The following is a 22,974-nucleotide window of genomic DNA, read 5'->3' as shown; positions in this document are numbered from 1 at the left end:
ATGACAGGTAAAAAATTTTGGTTGATGATGTTTCCCCAGGCTTTTAAGGGTTTTGAAATTGGTTTTGGCTCCTGCTCAGTATTTGCCACTGTTAACAATGTTTTAATGATACTATTCTTATTTGCTATTATATTTTTGATATTTTAATTATTCTATTTTGTTGGAATTTCAAAGGCAGTTATTACAAAATGCAGTGGGTGGGTGGGTGTTTGTAGTGGGGACATATTAAAAGAATGATTACAGAACTGAAATCCAAAATACATATTTATTTTTCTTGCCTGCCTAACCACTTACATGTATCAGTGTTAATCATTTGTTAATCACTTACAAGGGAGAAGAAGGATAAATGTTTGATAAAAGCTTTCACAGCTTAAAGACTGTTCATAACGTGCCACAAGCAACTGAGAATTTACAAGCATGAATGACTACATCAAGTATTGGCAGGTAATACACCAGAAGTATGATTACTCACTTAGGGGCTGTCCCTTCTCCAAATGTCGCCCCAGCTATACTGCATCTTTGTGATTAACACTGGCTAAGAATGGCACTGAAAGTAGGCAGAATTCACAGTTAAGACTAAGGAACTCCTCAACTGCTTTGCAATTATATCTCCCCCTCTGCATTAGTATTTTCCCTGCAATCATTTATGCAGAATATGCATTTCCTTTAGTGCTTCTATTCGGGTTTCCCACTTTTTTCTAGGCTGGTGCAGAAAAACAAAACAAAATTCAAAAGCATGGAAATGCACCTCACCTGTGGAATTTTTTGCCTATTATACAACAACACTGTCACAGGTAGAGCGGAAGGCTGACAATCTAAGCCAGTACCATCCTGAATCACATAATGCTCAACCTATCTAATTTAGACATGGCGGGAACTAGAGGCAGTATCTGCTATCCAAAATATATTAAGTAGCCCACATCATGCCGATAATGCACTACACAATTGGAGTGTTCAAGGTACACCACACCAGAGGTGTCTATAAGGGCAAATAATGAGCTTAATAAAACCAATACAGCTCACTTAAGCAAACCAGTTGTTCCACATCTCACAGGAAGAAGAAAATATTCAGTGTTACCAGCTAAGAGTCAATACAATCCTTAATCTCTTGCAACAAAAAACAACACAGATATACTCTTCCGAAAATTGTTACAAATCAGGATGGCTAGGCTTCCAGGAAAGATAAGGTTGCATTTTGCCATGCTCCCAGTTTGTAGTCAAGATGAAATGGCAATTCCTGTATCAAGCAGGAGTTGAACTAGAGAACCTAAAAGGTCCCCTCCAACCCTATGATTCTAATCTGTATTAGCAAGCATAAATATTGAATCAGATGGTGCTTGATAAGAAGTAAATTTGTAGATGGGGACTTTGGGTCTTAACCCTGAAAGTTTAATGCACAGCAGCCCTAACTGAAGTAAACAGGACTCTGTGAAGTAAATTGCTTAAGGGTCTCTGCAGTAATCAATAGGAATATTGCCACTTCAGATTAACATTGTTTATATACACCAAAGCAAACTGTTTGTAATATAATCTATCCTTCCAAGTTTTCATATTGTCACCTCTCAAAAGAAGGGCATACTGTATACAAGACTACAGATTATTTTGGGGGTTAGGATGCACTTTCCCTCTGAACAATTTGCTAAAAGCTGAAACCCTAAAATATAGGCCCAACACTACTGAGCTCTCTTTGTCCTAATGAGACCTGCAAATTAAGAAGCAGTTTTACATTTGCAGCTTAGAGCATACTTGTGATGGCTAGTAAAATTTCAATGAGCACAAGGGCATATAAAATCGACCAAACCACTGGACTAATCTTGTAAAACATTTCCTGTTTCTATCAGAGGTTATCTTCAAGTTCAAAATGAATCCCTAAGCCAGTTCACATTCAAAGCAGGACAAATTGGAAACTATTGCACCTTAATGTTCTTCAGATCATTGTTCAGAACATTGTAAATCATTTATTGATATTGTCAAAATAAAATAAAGGCCCTGCAAAGGAAAACAAATATTCTGAATATGTGAGAAATGGATTAATGCATTTTAAAATGTAAGGAAGAAACTGAGAAATGGAATTACTGAAAAAGAAGATGAAACATGCTGGCCAGACATTCAAACATTTAAGACATGTTTTGCCTGAAAAAATAAATAAATCCCATATGGTACAGCTCATGATTTCTCCAATATCAAAGCCAGTGGTTCTATAGGCCTACAGCTTTCACTAACATCACTGCAGTTTTCAGGGTCTGTCCTCCTACAGACTACAGCACCCTACAGTGCTTCTGTAGCTTCACTACTCTTTTAATTTCTTTTTTCTTTCCATACATTACCATAACTCACTCTCTCTCCTCCACATTCTCACCTCTAAACCACAGCAGGAGCTTTGACTGGGTCCAGAGGCAGTTGATCTGAAGAACAGGGAGACCAATAAGAACACAACTAAAACAAAATATACCTCTGTTTCTTTTCCTTACACCTCTCAGCATGAACACCATTCCTCATTCCACTGTCAGCAGCTGATACTTAAATTGTCGGGAAAACAGTAAGCGAAGTCCTGAAGACCGATATAAATATGAAAGCAGCTATGCTTACACCAAGTCACTCTTCTTCCAAATTCACAAGAGAATTTACTGCTACAGTTCATGTTGGGGATTAGCCACTAACCATGTGTAATCAGATAGCCAAAACTGAACATCTGACATCCATGGTTCTGTGTCTGACAGTTCATGTTTGGTATTTGCCCAAAATCTGAATACTGTACAGAATAGTGAATTTTGGAATCCAGCCGTACTTCAGACTGCTTTCAGCTTAAGAACACAACCAATGAAAGAGGACTGTATTCAATGGAGTGAGTTAAAGATATCCTGCCACTGAGCTATCTTGTCAGTTTGACATCCTCCGACTTCCCTCAGGACAACAAACAAGAGGAAGAATAATGGTCAAATACGCTCCTATTGTTTGAATTTACCAATAGTATGGCACTGTTGCTCCTCAGTTGTTACAGAGTGGTAATAGGAGCTTGGCCAAGCATTATGATCTATCAACGTGTACCATGACGGCAACAGAATCAAATGTAGCAAACATGCACAAGGGAAGTAGAAAAGAAAAACTGCAATAGTGATGTATCAAACAACAATGCCAAAAGCCAAGACTATAACATGAGCAAATACCAAATCTACTGTATGGCTTCACAAATGGATCAGGGCAAGAGAAATTCCTATCAAAGGAGCTCATAATGACATACTTATCACTGTTGGAAGAATGTCAAAGAGAGCAGAAACAACTACTTTAGTACTGTAATAGCAAAAATCATTAGCTGAGATTCCTGCATTGTAGGGGGATGGACTAGTTGACCCTTGGAGTCCCTTCCAACTCTACAATTACATCAAAATCCAATGACAAAAAGAATTTAAGTGGAGCTTGTGATAGTAATTTCAGATAAAGCAATGGGAAATAAATGGTTTCCCCAAAATATTTGCAGATCTAATAAGCATGAAATCAAGAAAGTCAACTGTGCTAACAAAGGCCACAATAACAATGATGCAAAACATTTCAGAAGCAATAATAAGCAAAACAGATGCCACAACAATTATGAGCTGGAAAGGAAAATGTCATAAACACCAGCAAAAGGAGTAATGAGTATGGACGGGCTTCTTGTATGGTAATGAGATAAATGGCAAGGATGGCAAAAAAGGCAAGTACAAAAGGAATGGTGGCAACATCAAGCATTCTTAACATATATACCATTCTGGTAGTGGTGATTCTCCAATAGCTTAAAGAGAAATAGAAGAGTTGTCAAACCTGACCTAGATATGGGAAATATGAAAGTGAAAGAAACAAGGGAAGCAACTGCAATGATGGCGCCACAAGGAAAGTTGTAATGGCACAGACAAGCTGATGAAGTGATGAGGGGGAAGGCAAAAGAAGCTGTGGTAACAGCGGCAAAGAAGATGGCGGTACTATGGGAAAACCCAATGGAACGGTATCACTAATGGATATATGGCAGCAATTCTTATACAGCAGCTGTGACAGTATCAACGGCGGACTGTAAAACCAGCATGGCGATAATGGGGTCGGCGGAGGACGCTAAAGAAGAGGAGACAGTAAGCAAGGGAGATGGCAACGAGACTGTCCAAAGAAGCCATGACACCACGGCGCAACAGTGCAGGGCATTTCGGCGGAGATGACAGCATGACACCTGTCCTGGCAGCGACAGCGACAGCACAGTGGCGACAACAGAGGCCAGATCTAGTGAGGCTGTGGAAGGTGAAAGGGGGGGCAACGCAGGGGGGCTGCGGGTGTCATGAAGGAGACACAGGTGACGACGGCCTGAGGCCTTTGGTGGCGCTGAGGGTGCTACGCCCATAGAGCGGGCTGGACGGTTGTGGTGGCATCACTGTGGTGGCTGTGCAAAGGTCACCAAAGGTTACGTGGCTGGTGGCCAACAACCAGGCCACAACCCTGGGCAGCGTGGCTGAGGGGTGGAGCCCCATCCCCTCGCCCACCCCACCGCCTGCCTCGCCCTCACCTGGCGGGGAAGCAGCCCTCCTGAGGTGCTGCTGGAGGCCGGGGCCCGCGGGGCGGGGGCTCCTCCGCCGCTGCTGCCGCCCGCGCTCGGCTGCCCGCCCGTGCCAGGCCTGCTCGCTCGCTCACTCGGTTCTGGCCGGCCGGCCCAGCCACCGACCACCCCGCCCGCCCGCCCGCTGCCCCGAAAGGTCTCCCGCCTCGCTGCTCCTCAGGCCCCCGCCAGCGACGACGACAACGACGACGCCACCTCCTCCCACTCCATGGCCGCCGCTTACCCGGCTGCCGTCGCTGCTGCTGCTGCTGCTGCTGCTGCCGCCACCGCCGCTGCATTGTGGGAAGCGGCCGCCTGAGCCGGACCCACCTCGCTCGCTCGCCGCCGCCTGCATCAGCCGCCCGCCGCCATGGGCGCCGTCACCGATGGTAAGTGGCTGGGTGGCTGGCCGAGCGACCCCGCGGCGTTGGCCCGGCACCGGGGGCGGCCTCTTCGCGGTCCTCTCCCCCGCGGCGCTGCCGCCTCGGACGGGCCCTGTCGCCGCCGCGCTCGCTTTCCCCAGGCGCGGCGGGGCCTTCGCAATCCGGGTTCCCTCAGCGCTGGCGCGGCCGCCGCCACCGCCGCTCCTCTCTGCCCGCCCAAGAAGCCGGATCTCGCCCACCAGCCTCGTTTTCTGCTCCTAAGCGAGGGGCCTCGCGAAGCCTTTATTTCACGTGCGCGGGATTCCCCCCTCCCCCCTCCAAATAACTACTACTACTACAACAACAATAATAATAATAATATGCCGATTCCTCTCACTCTCTCCCCGATCACATTTTAAATCCTCGCGAGTGAGACCCCCATCTGCCCCCGCCCCAGTCTGTTCGCCCTCTACTCCCCTCTTGAAGATGCATGGAGGTGGTGGACGAGTTTGCCTACAACTGAGCACATGGCGACCGTCAGAGCCGCAGATGCTGCAAATCCGAAATAAATTTTTGGGTGACACCATGTGCAGCGGCTCTTGCGCTGGGGAAGACTTGCAGCTTTCAACACTGCATCTTGCCATTAGGCCCCCAGCCCACCCCCACCGCGCGAGAATAAGGCAATGGGGAACCCCTTGGTGAGAGAGGGGCGCAGAGTGGGAAAGGGTGAGGGCGCAGAGGGAAAACGTGGAGGAAGATGTTTAACTGTGTATTGTTGTGTTTTAGGATATAGAGAATTTTTTTGCGTAGGTCTGTGTGAATTTCATCCTCACACGGCAAATGCTAAACGTATGCGTATGCTCTGTCCATGCGCTCGAGGGGCAAAGTGTGAGCCACAGATAATGACGCTTTTCTGTAACAGGGCCTCTCAAAGAATGGTTAGTGTCCCATTGTGTCCCGTCCCCCCTGCTCAGTTCCAGGTTTTGTATGAATGTATGTCTGTTTGTTTTTGCAACATAGCCTTCTTCCTCTTCTGTAGCCTCCCCGTTTGATGTATTTTTGACAACAAAGTGAACAGTAATGATAAGCTCACGACCTGACGCTGTGGCCATTTAGCTATCCTCCTTATTATATACAGTGTACCTCCTGTCATTCACACACTGGCTTCAGAACTTATTTCTCTGGTGATATAAACATTTCTTTACCATTTCCCCTCTTAATTCCGCCATCGTAAGTTTGTTTATACCTGTAATGAGGATAAAAGTTTTCTTTGCATTAGAAAAAAATCAACCCTATTAATTTACAATATACTGCCACATTTGTGTGAATCTCAGGCTATAGTCCTATACCCACTTACGTGGGAATAATCCCCATTCAACTCACTAGGTCTTATTTCTGAGTTCACATGTGTAGGATTGTGTTGAAATGCCCCATCTGTGTTGCTTGAAATCAATCCATGAATTTTCTCTCAGGAGTAAACACTGTATGAAATCAACTAATGTATGAAATCAACTACTAATTAAATAGTCCAGTGTAATCCTATGGGATGGCACTTAGAATAACAAAATATACTCACAGACCCCCTCACCCTAATACAGTACATACTTTCACTAGGTAAATCCATTGGAACCAGGATTTACTTTTAAGTAAACAGTTTTAGGATTTGGGCAGTTGCCTTATCAAATGGCTGCTTTCTGTGACAATAACCAACATACCATTGTTGCTCATTTTAAATTATTGTTTCTGCCTTAGATGAAGTTATTCGCAAACGACTATTGATTGACGGAGATGGTGCTGGCGACGACAGACGAATTAATTTGTTGGTGAAGAGTTTCATCAAGTGGTGCAACTCCGGATCTCATGAAGAAGGGTATTTCCATCTTACCTATAAAATAGAAAGTGGGAGCAGGTCATCAAGCTCCAGTGCTGCATAAATAAAAGCTTTTAGTTTTAATAGAATGTGGGAATTGCGTCCAGTGGCAGGTGTTGGTAACAACATTATACAGTCATATCTTGAATCCCGAACGTTTTGGCTCCCAAATGCCGCAAACTCAGAAGTGACTGTTCCAGTTTGCAAACGTTCTTTGGAACCCGAACGTTCGACGCGGCCTCCGCAGCCAGGGCCGTCTTAAGGGTATCCTGTGCCCTGGCGCAAATATTTTTTTGCTGCCCCCGCCTTTTCCCTCTGGCCTGCACGGCTCTCAGGGACGGGAACTCACCTCCGGAAGGGAAAAGGTGCCAGCGAGGGGGACATTGGGGGATTAACAATTTTTCTTTCTTAACACTTTGAGGAGCATCCTATAGCAAGATCTGCCGGGATGAATGGGTTAGGATCCAGTGGATCTCTGGCTGAGCTGGGACATTTCTGGCACAGTCAGGCTATGCCCTCTTAACTCCCTCATCCAAGCTAAATTAAGCTGGCAAAAGGGTGGTGTACCTACAAGGCTTGTTTTTCCTTTGCCAGGCTCAAACCAGCTCAGCCAGCAGCAGGCCTGCTGCTGAAAGGTGTTTGTATCTTGTATAACTTTATATCAGTTTAATTTACATCAGCTTTGCACCAGTTTCTTGTGTATAGGATTGCTCCCTTAAAGTGTTTCACTGTTACACAGGAACACTCACTTAGCTTTGTTTTTTGTTTTTGTTTTTTGTAAAGGCAAGCGGCATCAAGGATATACACTGATGCTCCTTTAAAGCAAGCCTTTGTGTTCTTTTTATCCCGTTTATACAGCTCTTGAAGGCTGTATGTTCTTTCTGTTTAGCATTGGAGTTCATCTCTTCTTTCAAGAAAAAGTGAATGACCGTATCTATGCCATCCATTCCATGTGGGTTGGATGTGGCATTACAGTGGTACCTCGGTTTATGAACACAATTGGTTCCGGAAGTCTGTTCATAAACTGAAGCGTTCATAAACTGAAGCGAACTTTCCCATTGAAAGTAATGGAAAGTGAATTAATCCGTTCCAGACGGTCCGCAGAGTAAGCGTTCATAAACTGAAGCAAACTTTCCCATTGAAAGTAATGGAAAGTGGATTAATCCGTTCCAGACGGGTCCGCGGAGTACTTAAACTGAAGCGTTCATAAACTGAAGCATGGGTGTAATTGGTTCCGGAAGTCTGTTCATAAACTGAAGCGTTCATAAACTGAAGCAAACTTTCCCATTGAAAGTAATGGAAAATGAATTAATCCGTTCCAGATGGGTCCGTGGCGTTCATAAACCGAAAATTCATAAACCGAGGTGTTCATAAACCGAGGTTCCACTGTATTGCTTTCCAACAGGAACTTCCAAAGCTATCACTCAGATGCTAAAATATGATGGGGCAGGCAGGCAACAGTGGTCTGAAACAAGCTTTGCTTGAGATGGAATGGTTTTATCAGAAATATAGCAATTTTTCAAAAGAGCTCCAAAGTACCAGACTTTTATGGAAAAAAGGATGTGTGGAAGGATATTCTTCAAGGCAGGGGGACCTGACTCTGGATTGATCTCCCCTTAGAGGTGTGATGGTCTCCCATGTTGTTGGGTTACAGATGCGAAGGGAAAACATTTCTCTTTGTCAAGGCCTTCATGGTTTGATAAATAAGAGGTGTCTGCTGCATCAGCAAGGTGTGCATTCTGTTTTAATTTGTTTGTTGCCTTTTTTAGTGTACAGTATATACGTTTTTTGTTTGGTTAAATTTTGTTCATATGTTTGATGTACATTGCCCTGTACTCTTTCTGGCAAATCGTGATCCATACATAAGTAATAGATATAGTACAAAGGGCAAAGGACAGGATAGTATGTGAAATTAATTTTAGTAATTATTATTTATCATTGATGAATACTTCCACAAGCCCAAGGATTCTGCATCAGGAAGTTGTCTTCACACTTCTAGAAGTACAAGCAGTGCAAATCCATTTAGAATTAGAAGTATGAACATCTTAGGTCTGTGATGTAGTAAGCTTTTTGATGCTGATTTCTCATCCAGGTTTTAATCAGTTGCACTATTCAATTTAAATATATTTGCATTTCGCACAGTGCTGAAGGACTGCGATCATCTTTTTATTAGCTCTACTTATTTCCCTTAAGATTGAGATTCTTGGAGCACTTAGACTATTTACTGTGGCCCCATTTATGTCTGAAGTAAACAGTTTAAGGTATACAGCTTGATTACCATAAAAATCAGCTTGCTGTTTTGAAGCTGATACTTGTAGCAATTAGGGAACTTAGTTAGAAATGTGGAACCCCCCTTTAAATAACAGACTGGTGTTGGGGGTGCTGCTTCACATTGTTTAAATTAATATATCTATAGCACCTGCTCTGGGCTTTTCAATAACCAAGGCCTCAACATTAACCGTGCTTACTCTGAACTTCATCCTGTAGAATTCAGTGGGGCTTACTAGCAGGTAAGTGGGGTTAAGTTTGTCTCCTCAGCCTCACCCCACCCTTTTGGAACAGAACCAATGGCTGCATCTTGCCTTTGTGAAAACTTTGTCTAAAGGATTACACAGGAGAATACTGTGCAATGCCTGTTTTACCCTTATTAATAGCCAACACAATGATTTAGGCAGCTGCTTTACGTCTTCTTGGCATCCCCCCCCTCCTCCTGACTATTCTGCATTGCTCAGATGTTGGTTAAAGAAAGCCTACCTCCTCTTTTTGCATGCATTCCCTCCTTGCAACTAATTGATATCAGTTAACCTGGGCATTTACAGAATGACAACTTGATAGCTGTAATAATAGACACATATTAGGAGTGTAAGGGATCAGCTTTACAACAAATGTTCTTTTTTTATGTAGTGAGTCTATTATGGTGATTATAAATGCCAGAAAAACACCACTAAGAGCAGGTAGCTTTGAAAGTAGCTGTGGGAGCCCTGAAATACATAAAAAACATTAATTTGTATTGATTTGCATCAGGCTTCAATTCAGCATTGAGCTCCCAAGAATCATTGTATGTCCATGAGATATTAAATTATTGAAATGCATAATACCTTTTCAGCTACACCCAGTACCAACGCATGCTGAGCACTCTGTCACAGTGTGAATTTTCAATGGGGAAAACCTTGCTTGTATATGATATGAACCTCAGAGAAATGGAGAACTACGAAAAAATCTACAAAGATATAGGTAAATACTGGATTTCCTACTGAATATTGTCGTCATACAATAAACAATGGTGATAGAGTTGTTTTATATGATATAATTACGCAAAAAGCAATCCATTCTTGCCACACTGCAGTTCTTTCCATTTTATAAATTGAAACCTGAAGCTGCCAGCTCAGTCGAGATAAGGCAGAGGTATGGTTAGCAGGTGGTTCATCTACCCAGATGAGTGGTATTCTCCCTGTTCTGAAGAGGGTTGCACTCCTGTGGGATTGGGGGGTGGGTTAAACCTGTGACCCTCCAGATATTGTTTGACTTAAACTCTCATTATCCTTGACCACTGGTCATGCTGGCTGGAGCAGGTAGAGGAGTTCTTGTCAATTGACTTGTGGAGAGCTACGAGTTCCCCATTGGTACTCTGAATGCTCAGGTACATAGTCTGGAGGGCTTCTTGATTCATCCTTGCCATTGGAGACTAGGGTGGATAAAAACATGGTTTTAAAAAAGTTTTTGTTTCATATTCATGTTAGCCCACCTTTGTATTTAAGCACAGGCCTGGTAGCCATAGGGAATATGCAAACAGGTGAGTGAGCAGGCTGGTGGAGGAGGGGTGGAGTTCTCATGCAGCATAGAAAAACCATCCCTCCTCTGCCAGTCCCTAGGAAGCCAGTGATTTCTGTGAGCTTATTCACAAGGCTGTTTTAGCCCTGCAGATAATCACTAAGCAGAATCAATGTGTCCTACCAGATGTAGCGCTGAAGGAGGCTTGCTTTGTAAATGAAGAATCAGTTTGATAATTTCTTAAATGTGAATATTTGCCCTTTTCCTGTCAAACACGGACCTGATAAAAAATAGCATATCAGTCACCGTGATTTCATTTTTGTTTGCTTCTTTTTTGTGAGGCTGGGCCGTGCCAGACTGAAGCACTTTTGAGTAAACATGGACAGGATTGAACTGTTAACCTCACAAACTGTCATGGGAGTTGGTCATAAGAAAGTCCCCATAGGGGAATACTTTTTAAATACATTCCCTCTATAGGTAAAACAGGGGAGTATGGAAGAAATAAATGCAATGTGACAAATAGATGCAAGGGCTGGTTGTAAAGCATGCAACTTAGTGTGATTTAGTGGTGAGATTTGCACAATTGTTTAGAAGAAGTACCAATAGGAAGCTTGAATTAAACCATTGATTTGAATCAGTCCAACCTGCTGAAAACTCATGTTGTCTCTATAGCTATTTAGCAACTTAGGCTGCTGCACCTGTTATGATCCTACCTGGATAGGGATAACCTGGCTTCCATTATCCCTGCCTTGGTGACCTCCCATTTGGACTACTGCAAGGTGTTGCATGTGGGACTGCCTCTGAAGACTGTCTTGAAACCTCTGTAAGCTCCAAGATTAGTAACTGGGACTGGGAAGTATGACCGTATCAGACCACTGCTTTGCCAGCTTCCATTTCTGAGCTCCCAGTCCATTTCAGAGCCCAAGGCGGAGTGCTGGTTTGGACCTTTTAAGACCTTCATGGCTTAGGACTAGGGTACCTGAAGAATTCCCTCTTTCCACATGTGTCTTCCTAAACTTAAGATCTTCTGAAGCTTTCGCAAGGAGGAGATGCTGGAGCCAATGTGGTGTAGTGGTTAAGAGCGGTAGACTTGTAATCTGGGGAACCGGGTTCGTGTCTCCGCTCCTCCACATGCAGCTGCTGGGTGACCTTGGGCTAGTCACACTTCTTTGAAGTCTCTCAGCCCCACCCACCTCACAGAGTGTTTGTTGTGGGGGAGGAGGGGAAAGGAGATTGTTAACCGCTTTGAGACTCCTTCGGGTAGTGATAAAGCGGGATATCAAATCCAAACTCTTCTTCTTCTTCTTCTTCTTCTTCTTCTTCTTCTTCTTCTTCTTCTTCTTCTTCTTCTTCTTCTTCAATTGGCCTTTTCAGTGGTGGCATCCTGGCTATGAAATGCCCCCCTCCATGGGCAGCTGCTTTGATGTCATTTCAGCACCAGGCAAATGCTTGTTTTCCATGGCCTTTCAGTCTCTTCCATTTCTGATTATGATTATTCTGCCACTGTTATATGGTGCTGCTTTTGTATGTTTGCTATTCATTTGTTTTATTTACAAATCTCTCATCTCCTCGTACGTTTCCCTGAGAACGTGGCTATAGAGTGTCATAGAAATATTTTAACTAAAATGAATAATAATCCTAACTCCACATCAAAAAAATTGGCCAGTAAACAGATCAGATTTCATGGAGCGTACTAGAAATGGATCTTCTATTTGTCTGGTATATCTACAGAAATATTTATTTCAGAAGATCTGCATTCTGAGCACTCTGACAGTAATTACAGTATTAGAATACACAATGTATTATGATTTATGGACCTATTCACAATGACTAGAGATGAAACCTGAAAGCCAGATGTTTTATGTAATGTTGCCACTTAACAGTGCAAGTTTTCAAATTTTAATAAATAGGTGTTGTGACATTTATAGATTTGTGTCAAATCGTGTTTTTTTATTTATTTTATTCTTCTGGAAGAAAATAATATAGCTGCAGCACATGAGAAAATTGCAGAGTGCAAAAAGCAGATTCTTCAGGCAAAAAGAATACGAAAAAATCGCCAAGGTAACAATTTATTTTGCAGTTAGTAATTGCTAGTTTTATATGAAGGGGCATGTGACATTAGTGATTTGATGCATATGACAAGCATTCTCTAACTTGTCATGATTATTTTCACTTGTTATGAAAGATCTCGTTTAGAAATAAATATTGCCTATGCTGTTGGTCACTCCTTAGACTTGCACTTAAAGCATAAAGTGCCTGCCCTTTTGTTGCATTTCCTTGTGACATGAGTGGAAATAATGTCTTACTCTTAAGCATGGTTTCCCACAAATCATGATCGCATTCCATGTTTCAATCCTGTGTTTGTTATTCTGGTTTGCTGGAAATCTATACTAATAGATGGGTTAAAACATATCTCCCCTATGTGAGAGAGGGTGGTGTGGATCCCGTGATTGTAAGCTAGAGGAATGGGTGAAAGGAGTAAAGACATCATCCCCATCCCCCTGGTGTTATGAACCAGGAAGATTTCTTTTTAGAAGGGAGACTGGTAAAGAAGTGGGCAAGCCAGTATCACATCTGAAGGCAGCCCTGTTCAGGGAAGTTTTTAATGTCTGACATGTTATTATTTTTTTATATTTTGCTGGAAGCAGCCCAGAGTGGCTGGGCATCATCACATGGGCAAACATTGAGGTGTTTGGTACGGAGTTAAGGTTGAGGCTATGCATATGCCAAGCAACAGAACATGCATTCACCTGTCATCCCAGTTATATTATTTTAATTATATTTCTTATGCTTTTAATTGTTTCTTGTCTGAAAGTTTGAGAATGGGCCAAGTTGTAAACAAGGTTTTAAAAATTATTGAAATAACACTCCTACTTTGTGAAATTGGAATAAAGTCAGATATGATGCTTATAATCTTTTATTCTTTCAGAATATGATGCTTTGGCTAAAGTAATACAGCATCATCCAGATAGGCATGAAACACTCAAGTAAGTATGGGTCTAACACCTTAAATGAAACTGTGCTAATAATTTATCAGAGCATCTGAAAGCTAGCAGTCACGGGAATTAAAACAATATTTGAAAGTGCACCATAGAAACTCGCACAAAATGTTCACCTGTACAAAATATGCCTTGATTTAGTAAGTAATTTTAATTACAGTCACTGTGATCATGCAGAGTCCAGTTAACACTGCATTTGGGTGTTCATTCCAGGCAGCAGAATTAGACTACTTTTTCTGTAAAGGTGATGCTTCTGGGATTCCTCCATGCCTGTTGGACATCTGCCCTGGCACAGTTCTGTGTGCTGGTTTGAATTATTTCAGCTCTAAGTGACTTCGAACCTAGTTAGCTTCTCCCACACAAATGTGCCTATGTAGTATTTCAAGGGTGCCAACACCACAACCAGAGGTGAAGCTGAGGGTAGGAGACAGGTCCATCTCAGTTGTGGTGCCCTTCAGAATATGATTCCCAGAGTCATGCTTGGTGAGGATTTGCTTTCTTCTGTGTGTCTTTCTATTGCCCAGGCTTCTTAAAAATGACTCCTCTATTTTACATCATATTGCAAGTGCTTTCATATACTTGTTATTATTTGTTTAAGCTGTTCTGGGAACCACTGGGCAGTTGAAGAGCATACTGTAATATAAATGATTAAAAACTTCAGGTTGAAAGTTGAGTTATAAATGGAATTATTAATTAATAAATAGTGCAAAACAAAGGGGGTCTTCAATGACAATATGCTAAATCTGTTCTCAGGCAGTTAGAAGCTTTGGGGAAAGAACTTCAGCATCTCTCCCATATCAAAGAAAATGTAGAAGACAAAGTAAGTTTTGCTGATTTCTTCTTCTTCTTTTACAATGAAATACTGTATGGGTAATTCCGTACTGACCAGTGTAACATTTAAAAGCTCCCCCCTTCAAAATACTTTTTATTTTCGCTAATATTTTAGCCCTGCCCACCTGTCAAATTTGGCCCACAAGGCAGATCCTGATAAGGATCTGGCCTTTGGAGCCAAAAAGGTTCCCTATGCCTGTTCTAGATGAGCCAACCTATTCAGCCTAGCTAGGGAGAGCCAGTCAGGAGGACTGGTCTACCTTCTCCATGGATGTGAAGGGAAGCTGGTAGAAGCTTTTACATGCTTCAAGAAATAGGGTGGGGGCCTATTAGAGAAATATAAATTCTGTACTTTTCTAAACCATAGCATTGGGTACAAGAAATGTTGCATTTAAAATACATTGCAGGCAATACCATGTTTTCTTCATGCTAAGAACCTTGAAGAAGAAAATAATGTTAAAACATAGATTTTCATTTGCCGTGGAGGGGGGAAAGTATGTGTTTATGTAATAAATGTAATGCACCCAGTAAGTGGTGTTGTCCTAATTTCATTGGATTTTGTTCCTAACCCTGTCAATGTACCAAATGAGCAAGCGAAAACTATCAATACAATAAAGGGTCATTAACCTATTGTCTATTTTCTTGGAAAGATCTTTAACTGAACTTTAGAGGGGGGTAGTGTAAATCAGAGTCATTGGGCATGCCATGCTTCTGGATGCTTTACTCATGAGTAAAATGCCAGTTTGAAAAATGAAACTTTGGCAAATTATCTTTAAAATTATATAGAACACTAGCTGACCCGGCCACGCGTTGCTGTGGCGCATCCCTGTGTTTCCCCCCCACCCTGTCCCAATCCATAATGTATCCCGTCTCCCCACCCCGACCCCGGCTCACCCCTGTGATTTCCCCCATCCTGTCCTGACCCATGACCTATTCTGCCTCTTCCCCCCACCCCCGGATCATCCCTGTGATTCTCACCACCCTGTCACAACCCATGACCTATTCTGTCCCCTCTTCCCCCCTACACCCACCCATGCAAGTCCGCACCTCCATTTGGCCTAGTTCGGCCTAGTCTGTAAAGGCGAGCCGAGGTGCTGTGGAGAGGGAAGGTTTTCTAGCTGCAAAAGGATATGACATCTGTTCCTTTGACGTCCGCTGGAGGGTGCTATTTTTTCCCCATAAAATGACATTTTTACCTGTTATAGGTATCATATTTCTGTAATGTAAGTTTATAGGAACCTCCGCACAGTGGAATGGAACGTTGTGTCCAAATTTGAATGGAATCGGTCAAGCGGTTTCTGAGAAAGGTGCTGTGTCAATACACGCACCTTTTACATTTATATATACATAGTTAACAATATGAAAATGAAAATTGGGTCTGTAGGTTGACGTTTTTGTGGCTTCACCCATATACGTTTACTTAGATGTTGATTCATCGATGCAGAACAGAGAGAATCCAAAAGAAATATTTCATATGCTTCAGATTTTGTTTTTGTTTTCTTTTAGCTGGAGTTGAGACGAAAACAGTTCCATGTACTTCTGAGCACCATCCATGAACTTCAGCAAACACTGGAAAGTAAGTTAGTTCAGTATATAAAAGCATGGCTTACTTTCCTTACTGCATGGGTTCGGGTTTATTGTTGCTCCTTCCCTCATACACTCAGCTTGCCAAATTCCTTTTTTAAAAAAAAGTCCGCCCCTAAATTTCATCATAAGCTTCATACCTTTTCAGATTCACCTCAGTAGCACTCCAGATATCAGGGCGTGACTTTTTCTATGTTCATTTTAAAGTGAATGTTTTTAAACAACAAGCCCAATATTTATTTCAGATGATGAGAAGCTTTCAGAAGCAGAAGATGCCTCAGATACACCAATGGTATCTGCAGATAAACAATAGACAGACCCTGGATAAAGCTCCAAAGCCTAGAAGCCAATGGATACTTTTTTTCTCCCTTTTGGTCTCCCGAGAAACTAGATTGTATTTCCATTGGAATGCATTTGACTTGATGTTTGAAATGTCTTTTTAATACAATAAATAGTTGGTATTACATACTTAGTCTTAGATTCACATTGGATTTGTATTCTGGAATTAAAATACTACTTTGGGCTTTGAGCTCTTTTCTGTCTTTTTCTTATTCGGTTTTTTTAAATCTCCATATTAATGTTAACACAGCAGTACAGCTATTTACAAACAAACAGCTATTTACAAACCCCCCACCCATCCTCTGACTATACATAAGGGTCTGGTGACTTCTGTTTCAGTGTATCTGAAGAAATGTGCATGCACACGAAAGCTCATACCAATGACAAACTTAGTTGGTCTCTAAGGTGCTACTGGAAGGATTATTTATTTTTTATTTTAACAAAAAGAAGGGGGATGAAATATAATGAAATATAATATATTTGATGTCGCCTTAGCTAACATTGCTATAAATTTAGATACAGTCATACCTCGGTTTACAACCGCCTCGGTTTACAAACACCGCGGACCCATCTGGAACGGATTAAATCACTTTCCATTACTTTCAGTGGGAAAGTTCGCTTCAGGTTAAGTACGCTTCAGTTTAAGTACAGACTTCTGGAACCAATTACACTCATACTTCGGGTTAAGTACGCTTCAGGTTGAGTACTCCACGGACCCGTCTGGAACGGATTAATCCACTTTCCATTACTTTCAATGGGAAAGTTCGCTTCAGGTTAAGTACGCTTCAGTTTAAGTACAGACTTCCGGAACCAATTGTGGTTGTAAACCGAGGTACCACTGTATAACAAAGGGAAAAAATGATATAAGGTTGAATAGTATTGCGATATTTCCAAAAACCCGTGAACAGGAATAATACCTCTATAACGTTGTCATTTTGAGAGTTACATTTCAAGTAACAGGTCAAGTTTTTTGAGGAACAGTATATCCCATATTATTTTAATCCATTCTGCAATGTTAGGGGATTCTATTTGATTTCCAGTGTTGAGTAATGTATTTTCTAGTCACCACAAAAGCCAACAGGTCACACTTAAAGCATAACTCGTAAATATATCTTGCATGTGTTGCTGTTTGAGGTGTTAGCAATAAACAAAGGGATACTCTTGCCTTCTGAGCTCAGGTTACTGAAGCTGTGAAATAAAGAACCTTTGGACCACAACAGTGAGGCCAAGAGCCTTGTTGCCTGGGCAGCCCAGGACCTCCATACACACTGCCCAGGCTTGCACCCCAGGGAGGTCACTTTAGTTTGACTTTCACCCCAGAGGCGTACTCCATTGGCTCTTGAGAAATACCTGTGAGGAGGCCAACAAAAGGAAGAAAAAGCGAAAACATGAATTGCTGCTGGCTTTGACAGTAGCATCAAATCTTAATCTACTTTGACCTTTCTGAGACGGTTAATCAGCTATTAGAAGAGTCCCGGCAAGTGGTTCACTTTCAGCTTTAGTAATATTTTCAAAAGAAATAAAAAAGAAGGATATTAGCAGCAGCATCTACATGGAAAACACATGTTTTTCAGTTTGCGCTTCTTTGTGGTTCTTAAGGAAACCCTTTGGAACTGCTTAGAGGACTGCAGTATCCTGTCTCCCAAAAACTCGCACTGCTGCAGCTCTGCACTTCTCAGAGCCAGTAGCTGGATGGATTTTTCACTGATGTTATCCAAGAGATTATCCACCTGTTGTGAAACGTGGATGAAAAATGGTGAAGTATAGCAGGATAAAACAAATTTGTTTGAACTGAAAGAAAGATGAAGGGTTTCAATCACTTGTAAAGATAGAAATAATAATAATAATAATAATAATAATAATAATAATAATAATAATAAATTTATTTGTACCCTGCCCATCCGGCTGGGTTTTCCCAGCCACTCTGGGTGGCTTCCAACAAAGATTAAAATACAAAAAACATTGACTATCCTACACTATGTTATCAACAATTCAAAATTTGCCCATAAAACTGCAATGCGTGCAACACAAGAGGCTGTGGACTTAATGTACATGTGTTTTCCTACATGTGCAGTAGATAGACAGAAGTACATCCCTCCATCAGCTCAGGAGCTGCAACCTGAGAAAAGAGCTGAGCGCTGAACTCTTCTAAAATAAGAATTTATCACATGGGGGAGTCCAAAGAAGAAAAGTCACAATAAGAGAGATTCATAAGCCCCATAACCTGGAGCAACCTTGGTTTGTTCCAGGATGAATCGACAGTGAAGTTTGGTCAACAATTCTTAAGCGCAGCTCATGAGCAAACTAAAATGAGTTGGGCTCACTTTCAATTAAAGAGTGATATCCAACTAAGTCATACGCAAACCCACTGAAAAAATGGGTTTGCTCTGAGAGTGACTAATATAGTGTATCATTCATACTGTTCATAGTTTGCTGTTAGACAGAAGGAAGAATTGGAGTCAGTTGGAAAGACAAAGGTCTATGGTGGAATTTAGATACATAAAAAACACTGTGAAAATGCTTTTTTAACGGTTTGAAAAATTATTGAATTTGCCATAGCTCACCATCGCCATCTAGTGTCACATCTGTATAATACACTTTGCAACACACTTAAAACACATGAAACAAAACCCACCACAGCCAACCACAAATGCATAATCATACCCTAGGCCAACCCTATCTCTCACCACCAAAGGAACACAACAGAGAACCTGCACAAGCGACTCTGACAGCTCCCCCCCACACACACACATATATTCAGTAAAATAGAAACACCGCCACCCGACCTTTCCCCCATCTACCTCTTTTCCCCATTCCTCCCAATGTCTCAACAAATGAAACTGATCTGTAAAAATGTTACAAGAGACACTGCGGCTATTTCTGTAAACCAAGAAAATCCTTAATAAAAAAACAAAACAAAAAACCACTTAAAACGTTTTATTTGCAGCTGTATAGCCAAGTCCTATGTTGCACCGTATAATCAAAACAATGCTTTGTTTCAAGATACCTGCATTTGAAGCTTCCCTAGTGTTGTGTCTGAATGGTACCACACTGGTGGCATACTTCTTTTCTTCTTTTTGAACACTGAGAAGTTTTTCTTTTTTGCCAAATAGGAAACCTGTGTTTTGCGGGGAGGGGGAGACAAAACATTCTTACAAGAACAGAATTCTGTGATCCGCATGAATAAGTGCTTTCCGTTCTCTTCCATGAGAAAGGAACATGCCATGCCTATGTAGACAATTTGCGTTGTGAACACGGAAGATTTCCAGCCTCAGAATAAATGGGAAAAGTTCATGCAGGGAACTCCCAAGTCTGTTTGTCTCTATCTTAAATTTGCACCCCTTGTTTCCGCCACATGGTGCCCAAGGTGGCTAATACTGGTACTGTGCAGTATAATGAAATGCAATGAAGAAAAAAATGCAACAACCGTGAAATGCAATAAAACAAAAAAATTAAAATGCAGATAAAATAAAAATTAAAGTTAAAATTAATTTAACACATTTATGAATTGGCTTATAGGCTGCAGGCTGTCAAAAATGTATCTTGATATGTTCAATAAGTGGTGTGGAAATAGCTATATATGTGCAATGCAATCCCATTTAAAACATTGTGGATGACTTCTCACCATGAAAGCTCTTCTACCTTTATAGTGCATTCCTATAAGGCAAGCATAGGCAAACATGGCCCTCCAGATGTTTTGGGACTACAACTCCCATCATCCCTGACCACTGGTCCTGTTAGCTAGGGATGATGGGAGCTGTAGTCCCAAAACATCTGGAGGGCCGAGATTGCCTATGCTTGCTATAAGGTATATGTCTATAAGAGATATTATGCTAGGGTTACCAGACGTCCCCGGTTCCTGGGGACACTCCCCGGATCTGCAAATCTGTCCCCGGACAAATTCTGTCCCCGGAATGTCCCCAGAATTGCAAATCTGTCCCTGAGAAATGTGGCAGCGGCAGCCCGGAGCCAGCCTGGCAGTACAGTTGGCTCTGGCTGGCTCTGGGCTGCTGACTGCCGCTGCCACCGCCACTGCCAAAGGAGAACTGGGGACGTCCGGTGGTACAGATCTCCCCCCTTCCCCCTTTGTTTTGACTGATGGGGGAGCCTCGGGAGTTGCAGGTGGGCAGCCATTGCACAGGAGAGCTGCAAGGCACACGGTTTCTCTGCCGGGCAAGGTGCAAAGCCCTTCTTTCACACCCTGTGAAACATAAATGTGCAGAGTTTTTAAAAAACTGGGTAACGGCATGCCACCCGCCTGTGACTCCCAAGCCTCCCCTGATCTCCTGCCCCCTTCCCCCTTTGTTTTGACAGATCAGGGGAGGCTCGGGAGCTGCGGGCGGGCAGCCATTGCCCAGTTTTTTAAAAACGCTGTGCATTTATGTTTCACAGGGTGCAAAAGAAGGGCTTTGCACCTTTATACAATATGCATGTGTGCTTGGGCCCTGGGTCTGTTGCCTCACCATCGCCACTACTAACTCCCTATTGCTACTCGGCTTTAAAAAAAGTGTCCCCGGATTAAGCTTGTTAGCTTAAAAAAAATATGGAAACAACATGTTTAAACTATGGAAGATAAGCAACATCAGCTCCTTGGGACCTCTGGTTGGTTGCTGTTAGCAATGGAGTACTGGAGAAAGATATACCATTTCTCTGATCTAGCAAGGCAATTTTTTGTTGAATTTTTTCAAGGTATGCTGCACACAAGCTTCCCAAACCAAGATGAATCTAGGTTATTTTCATTTATTCTTTTTTCAAGATTCATCAGGCATAGTTGACTTTTGCCACATTTATGGGGGGGGGGGGAGGAACCAACTTAATTTCAGGTCTGACCAGCAGAGGGCTTCATCAACCAAACAAAATTTGAATCCGACAAGAAGTCCTGTAGTTTTTCCCCTTGAAGAAACCAGCTGCTCAGAATTGGAAAACAGCACTGAAAAAAAATAGAATTCCTCCTTTGGCAGGAAGTTGTCTGTGAATTGGGTTTTAGAAACTGAAAGCCTGTTTCCCTGCAAGCTTGCTCTTTAATCTAGCGTGCCTAGTTTATTAACCTTTTCTCTCACAGGTCAAGTAGTTATATTATGGGCTGCATCCTAATCCACAAGACATCTGCATTATATTAACCTTTATGCTTCTGCATTTAACAAAACGGTTGCACAACGGAGATAAGATCAAGCACTCTAGAAACAAGAACTGTGCAACCAGTCTGATCATAGTGAGTTTTTCCCAATGTCTCCTTCAATTTTGCAATATCCTTTTTTTGTTTTGTTAAATGGAGTGAGCAGGGCTGTACATACCGGTAGGTGATCAAAGGAGCTGTAGGTGTGGGTGCTATCATAGAAAACTCATTTCGAAAGGGGAGAAAGAAAGTCATTGCAAAGGGACAGCTAAATAGCTCAGAAAAATATTGTTATTGTTATTATTAAAAATTGTATGCTGCCCTTCATCTGCAGATCTCAGGCTGGTTCACAACATAAATAGCTACTTTTATACATGTTATTTTTGAATTTATTCAGGAGTGCCCCATTTCAACAGCTTACTTGACAGAGCTCCCTCTCCTCTCCAGTTGTGCAAGTACTTAAACTGATTGACTTAAAAACTTTGTGGAAATGTACATGAATGCCATATTTTAAAGTGAGCATTTTCTTTCCAAATATGTGCACTGAGTTGGCATGTGTATGTCTGCGTACAGTGAATAACAGAAGCTCTAGGGTCTCAGCTGTTACATAGGTAAAACATCCGACTCGCTCTATAAAGAAAGGAGCCGGTTGCCATTTACAGTGAGGGGGGAAAGTATTTGATCCCCTGCTAAATTTGCCTGTTTGCCCTCTGACGAAGAAATGACCAGTCCATAATTTTAATGATAGGTTTCTTGTAGCTGTGAGAGACAGAATAACAACAGGAAAAACCCCAGAAACCCAGAAGACAAAAGTCAGAGATTGGTGTGCATTATAATGAGTGAAATAAATATTTGATCCCCTATCAACCAGCCAGATGTCAGGCTACCTGGTATCTACACTGTATGTAACGAGCTGAGATTAGAATCACCTGCTGTAAAGGGAGAGGTCTTACCTGTAGTCCCAGCTCGTTACGGTACCTGTACAAAAGACACCTGTCGACAGAAGCAATCAATCCAGCAGATTCCAAAGTAGCCACCATGACCAAGACCAAAGAGCTGTCCAAGGATGTCAGGGACAAGATTTTAGACCTGCAGAAGGCTAGACTGGGCTACAAGACTATTGCCAAGCGGCTTGGTGAGAAGGTGACAACAGTTGGTGCAATAATTCGCAGATGGAAGAAACACAAAATAACTGTCAACCTCCCTCTGTTTGGGGCTCTATGCAAGATCTCATCTCGTGGAGTTGCAATGATCAGGAGAACGGCGATGAAGCGGCCCAGAACTACACGGGGGAAACTTGTCAATGATCTCAGGGCAGCTGGGACCATAGTCACCATGAAAACAGTTGGTAACACACTACACCATGAAGGACAGATCTTGCAGAGCCCGCAAGGTCCCCTTGCTCAAGACAGCACATGTGTCAATGCACATCTGAATGACCCAGAGGAGAACTGGGTGAAAGTGTTGCGGTCAGATGAGACCAAAATCGAGCTCTTTGGCATCAACTCAGCTCGCCGTGTTTGAACTGGTCATTTCTTTGTCAGGGG

At 42.2% G+C, this 22,974-nt stretch overlaps 3 protein-coding genes across 4 annotated transcripts in view; 1 reads left to right on the top strand and 2 right to left on the bottom strand.

Annotated features, from left to right (window-relative positions):
* Nucleotides 1-4,878, bottom strand: part of ATXN7 (ataxin 7) — a 97,706-nt gene extending 92,828 nt beyond the window's left edge. The window contains exon 1 of one of the 2 annotated variants that reach the window (XM_035106748.2): nt 4,800-4,878. The gene's annotated coding sequence lies outside the window, so the exon portion shown is untranslated. Of the gene's footprint in view, nt 1-4,525; nt 4,669-4,799 lie in introns of those variants that run through there. The other variant, XM_035106747.2, reaches the window with a different exon arrangement.
* On the top strand, nt 4,748-16,501 carry THOC7 (THO complex subunit 7). Its single transcript, XM_035106751.2, has 8 exons — nt 4,748-4,944; nt 6,670-6,787; nt 9,894-10,021; nt 12,533-12,619; nt 13,488-13,545; nt 14,311-14,377; nt 15,895-15,964; nt 16,218-16,501. Exons 1-8 carry the CDS (start codon nt 4,926-4,928, stop codon nt 16,283-16,285), a joined length of 615 nt encoding a protein of 204 aa, XP_034962642.1. The 5' UTR covers nt 4,748-4,925; the 3' UTR covers nt 16,286-16,501.
* Nucleotides 16,502-17,846: 1,345 nt separating this feature from the next.
* The window catches only part of C2H3orf49 (chromosome 2 C3orf49 homolog), a 14,538-nt gene continuing 9,410 nt past the window's right edge, over nt 17,847-22,974 (bottom strand). Inside the window, exons 4-5 of the mRNA XM_035104992.1 lie at nt 19,319-19,429; nt 17,847-18,041 (exon numbers count right to left, since the gene is read on the bottom strand). Of these exons, the coding sequence (XP_034960883.1) occupies nt 17,847-18,041; nt 19,319-19,429 (306 nt within the window). The remainder of the gene's footprint in view (nt 18,042-19,318; nt 19,430-22,974) is intronic.

Source organism: Zootoca vivipara, chromosome 2 (assembly GCF_963506605.1).
Source record: "Zootoca vivipara chromosome 2, rZooViv1.1, whole genome shotgun sequence".
NCBI classification, from domain to species: domain Eukaryota; kingdom Metazoa; phylum Chordata; class Lepidosauria; order Squamata; family Lacertidae; genus Zootoca; species Zootoca vivipara.
Note: the sequence above shows the minus strand (reverse complement) of the source record. Positions and strands in the feature narration are given on the sequence as shown.